The following is a 4521-nucleotide window of genomic DNA, read 5'->3' as shown; positions in this document are numbered from 1 at the left end:
CTGCTGCTGCTGCTGCTGTCGCTCGTGCGGCAGGTCCCATCCGTCTGTGAGAAAACACAGGTGCTCGTGCTTTGACCGAAGCGCGCCAATGCACTGCGCTAGTGCGTCGAGGGCGGCCGCGTCTGTGTCGTTTCCGCGGCGGAATGCCTTGACAGCCTTTAGCGCGGCTTTGTAGCTCGCAAGCGGCGACCTGCAGGGAGGATGCATTTCTCACAAGTGTTGCTGCCAAGGAATGTGCAAGGGCAGCATGTAGAAAGACTCTGCATGGTGCAATGCCGCTCGTATGCTGCCTTGGAGCGTGTGCGCCACTCTTGCCGAGCGGCAGCTGCGCACGGCGCAGCATGGACGTCACACAGGAAAGCTTGGCGGCGGCCTGCAGCGCCGTTGCGGTTGCCGGCACAGCGTTCGGTGTCTATAGTGTTAACAGCCAATTCAATACTTCCGTTGCACACCTCATATTAGCTATCAGATCGCTAGATCTACTGTGGCGTGTACATTTGGGCAGGCCTGAACACCATATATAAATCAAGCATCTGATTCCGGTGAGTGATTGCTTGTACGAAGCTTCGAGCTCGGCCTCACGCCTGGCGGGACAGTGGGCCCCGCTGGTGCTTTGAGTGGCGTAAAAGATGTCTTTAGATTGGTTGATAGAAGCGTGTCAGGCGATGCTTGCAGATGAATTGGGCGATCCAAGGTATAGGAGGTACAGCTCGCTGCGCCATGTGCGCCTTTGACGCATCGAGTGCAGCGCTGGAGAGGTGCGCGCAAGTGAACGGCTCACCAAGCTGCCATGCACCCACTGCGAGATGCCGCATACACTATAACGGCCTTGCAGAGACGAAGTCCACGGCACAGCAGTAGCCACAGCGACAGGATTGCAGTGACGGGAGCAGAGCGCGGCGCGGACGAGCAGCGGTGCCCATGGCTTTGAGAACGGTTGTCGGTTCGCCGTGGATATAGCCGTGAATGCAGCACCAGCAGCTGCCACTTGCAAGTCAATTGTGCAGTACAATCCAGGCAAGCGCAGCATGCAGCAGCAGGACCATGAGCAGCAGGCGGCCCGTTGGCGTCACCCACGGATTGCCGTCCCCCACAACTGGGGTCAACAGCAGCAGCAGCAGCAGCAGCAGCAGCAGCAGCAGCAGCAGCCCCAGCCTCCTGCACCTTTCTTGCCGCACCAGCAAACGCCAACTAAGCGCAAGAAGGCTGCCAGAGAAGAGGCGGACCCGCGGGGGCCGCGCTACTTCCTCATGCGTACGACCAGCACACAGGACGTTGACCTTTCCAGGCACACCGGCGCGTGGGCAGTGCTGGACGGCAAGTCGACCACCAGGCTGAGGGCGACGCTGAGCAACGCTTTTGTGGCCAGCGAGGAAGGGGTTTTCCTGGTCTTCTGGGACAAGGCGAACGGTGGGTGCTGACAACACTTGGCTGAGGGCACCTCCTGTCATTGGCGGTCGATAGTCAGCTGCAGCAACCACAGCCATGCCCCTGCCTGCCAAGATTCACGAGGGCTATCAGTTCGCTGCGCTCAAACCGACCCCGATCCCAAAACCGGCCGGCCGCCGCAGATGTATTCTACGGCGCGGCGCGCATGACCACGCCGCCCGGCGCCGGCCCTCAAAACCTGCCCTGGACCGAGCTGGGCCAGGGGGCCGACGCCCTGGCGGCGTTTGGTGTGCGGTGGGAGGTCTGCACCACCCTGCCGTACGGCGAGGCTCGCGAGCTGCGCAACCCCTACAATGACAACCAGCCCATCTACGGCGGCGGCAACGGGCAGGAGATCCACCCCGTGCCCGGCGCCCGCCTGCTGGCCCTGATGCATGAACACGGGCACCCGCCGCCGGCCGCACAGCACCTGCCTGCTTTGCTGGCTGCGCGGCTGGGCGGGCAGCTGCAGGTGCCGCCAGCGGCGGCACCCTCTGCAGGGCAGCTGCCGCTCTCGCCAGCGCCTCTGTCGCCGCCTGGAGTGGCCGTGCTTGCTGCTGGGTCTCACCAGCACACAGCGCAGTATCTACTGCATCAGCATCTGCCACAGCTGCAGCATCAGCACCAGCACCAGCACCAGCACGTGGTTGTGCCCCAACTGCAGGAGGCGGCCTCCGCGCCATGGCGCCCGGTCAGCTACTTCCTTTTAAAAGCGGCATCATTGCGTGACCTGGAGCTGGCGCGGCAGTGGGGCGCGTGGCCGGCGCCGGCGCACCGATCTGAGCTGTTGGACGGTGCGTTTGAACGCGGGGACGAGGTGCTGTTCGTCGTGACGGGCAACAAAGCAGGTGAGGCGTGGTCGCTTTCTACAGAAGCTCAAGCAGGCGCACCAGGGATTCCAGGTGGAGACAGGCCGCTGAGACGTCTTGCATGACGCCCCTGCACGTTGCGTGCTCACGCGTGCGGGGACGCCTGCAGCCTGGCGCACGCCAGCCATCACTTGCTTGTGCCGCGCTGGTCTTGAAGCGCGTGCTGTGGCAGGGCCTCAACCACCCCATCAACTCCTCATTCTTGCAACCCTCAGCTTCCGGCGGCTTCTACCATGGGGTTGCCCGCATGACCACGGCCCTGGGTGGCGGCCCCCAGGATGTCCCCTGGGCGGGGCCCTACCCCCCAGGCGCCGCCGAGCGCGCCTTCGGGCTCGAGTGGCTGTCCGCTCGCCTGCTGCCGTGGGCGGCGGGCGAGCACCTGACCAACAACACGAAGCGGCGGAAGGGCAAGGCGATCATGGTGCACGCGTGCGTCGACGGCGAGGACCTCCACCCTGTGCCAGCGGCACAGCTGGTTAAGTTGATCAGCAGCAGCCCAGAGCCCTGGGATGTACCCGAGTATGGGGAGGCGGACGAGCGGGCGGGCGAGATGGAGGGCGGGTATGGGCACCGCCACGGGCCGTGGGAGCAGCAGCAGCAGGAGCACGAGGAGGAGGAGCAGCAGCAGCACCGGGGTGGCGACGTCCCGGACGGCGATGTGCATATGCAGGAGCGGCGACCGGGCAGCGCGGGGGACTGTGGCGCAGCCGCCGACGCCGCGCGGCGGCGGCTGCTGGTGTCGAAGTCGCGGGCGCGGTGCTTTTTGCTCAAGTCAGCCTGCTTTGACGACCTGGGGCTGTCGATGCGCTGCGGCGCGTGGCCCGCGCCAGCGTGGCACCCCGAGATTCTAGGGGAGGCGTTTGAGCGCGGGGACGAGGTTCTGCTGATCATGAGCACGTTCAAGAAGGCGGGTGGGTGGTTTGGGTGATCTGGTTACTTGGGGGCTGCCCTGCCTGCTTGGGCGTGGCTGGCGGCCGGGGAACGTGTGTTGTTGTCAGTGTTGAGTCGGTCTCAGTTGAACAAAGCAGTGGCGCCATGCTGCGCCGCCCGCTCATCATCCTTGGTCTGCTGTTGTCCGCGTCGATCCGTCCCAGACAAGCACGCTGCCCACTACCATGGACTCGCGCGCATGACGTCACCCCTGGGCGGCGCCCCCCACGACATCCCCTGGGGCGGGGCCCTGTCTGCTGCAAGCACAACTCAAGCGTTCTGCGTGGAGTGGCTGCTCTCGCGCTGGCTGCCGTGGGGCCACGCGGAGCACATCCTCAACAATACCACGCGGCGTGTGGGGCAGCACATTACACTGCACGCATGTGAGGACGGGGAGGACTTGCACCCAAAGGCGGGCGCTCTGCTGATCAAGCTGCTGCTCAGCAGCCCGGCCTCGCAGCCATGGGAGCCTGAGGACGGCCCCGTGCAGCCACAGACACAGCAGCAGCGGCGGCAGCAGCAGCAGCAGCCGGAGGCGCAGCAGCAGCCGCAGTTTCAGCAGCAGGAGCAGCAGCAACAGCAGCGGCGGCAGGAGCAGCAGCAGCAGCAGCAGCAGCAGCAGCAGCAGCAGCAGCAGCAGCAGCAGCAGCAGCAGCAGCGGCAGCAGGCGGCGCCACCCGTGCAACCGATGAAGGCGGCGCACGCGCTTGGGCAGGGCCCTCACGAGGGCACACCGACTTCCGGCGCTACCACGGTGCCAGCAACAGGGCCTGGCGGGGCTGGTGTTGATTCGCTGACGTTTGACGAGTTTCTCGAGGCGTTCAGGTCGGTCAGGCGGCGAATGCGCCAGCTGTCAGAGATTGGCGGCCAAGGCGACGGCGGCGGCGGGCATGGGATGGGGGACAAGAAGGCAGGGGACAAGCGGCCGGCATCCGCGGCGTTTGCGGCGCATGATGACATGGAGCAGCAGCGCCAGCAGCAGGAGCAGCAGCAGCAGCTGCTGCGGGGGCCATCGCTGCTGGCGCTACTGGACGGCGTGGACCTGGCGCCAGAGCTGTGAGTTTTTCGGGGGGGTTGAAGGGTGCCTGCTGGGTTCTCACGTTGCCGTGTGGCGGAGCGCGCACTTTTTGGAGCGCAGCGCATGGTGCTTTGGTGGTCATGATGTGGGGATAAGCCGCCTAATTGTGACCCCAGAGCAGCCCGACGATGTTTTTTGCGACGATGCCGTTGAGCTTTGCAGACGGATCACCTGTCTGAACCCACCCCCGCCCCGGGCACCCACCCGCCTCACCCC

At 65.2% G+C, this 4521-nt stretch overlaps 1 protein-coding gene across 1 annotated transcript; it reads left to right on the top strand.

The window, feature by feature from the left end:
- Positions 1-720: 720 nt before the first annotated feature.
- Positions 721-4287, top strand: MNEG_6905 (hypothetical protein; the record flags this gene model as incomplete). The annotated part of the gene is made up of 6 exons (XM_014044620.1): positions 721-758; positions 1289-1410; positions 1572-1900; positions 2093-2276; positions 2513-3208; positions 3392-4287. The coding sequence occupies 6 exons, from the start codon at positions 721-723 to the stop codon at positions 4285-4287; spliced, it is 2265 nt and encodes a 754-aa protein (XP_013900074.1).
- Positions 4288-4521: the final 234 nt, after the last annotated feature.

Source organism: Monoraphidium neglectum (genome assembly GCF_000611645.1).
Source record: "Monoraphidium neglectum strain SAG 48.87 unplaced genomic scaffold scaffold01172, whole genome shotgun sequence".
NCBI classification, from domain to species: Eukaryota; Viridiplantae; Chlorophyta; class Chlorophyceae; order Sphaeropleales; family Selenastraceae; genus Monoraphidium; species Monoraphidium neglectum.
This window is presented reverse-complemented; position numbering and strand designations above follow the sequence as displayed.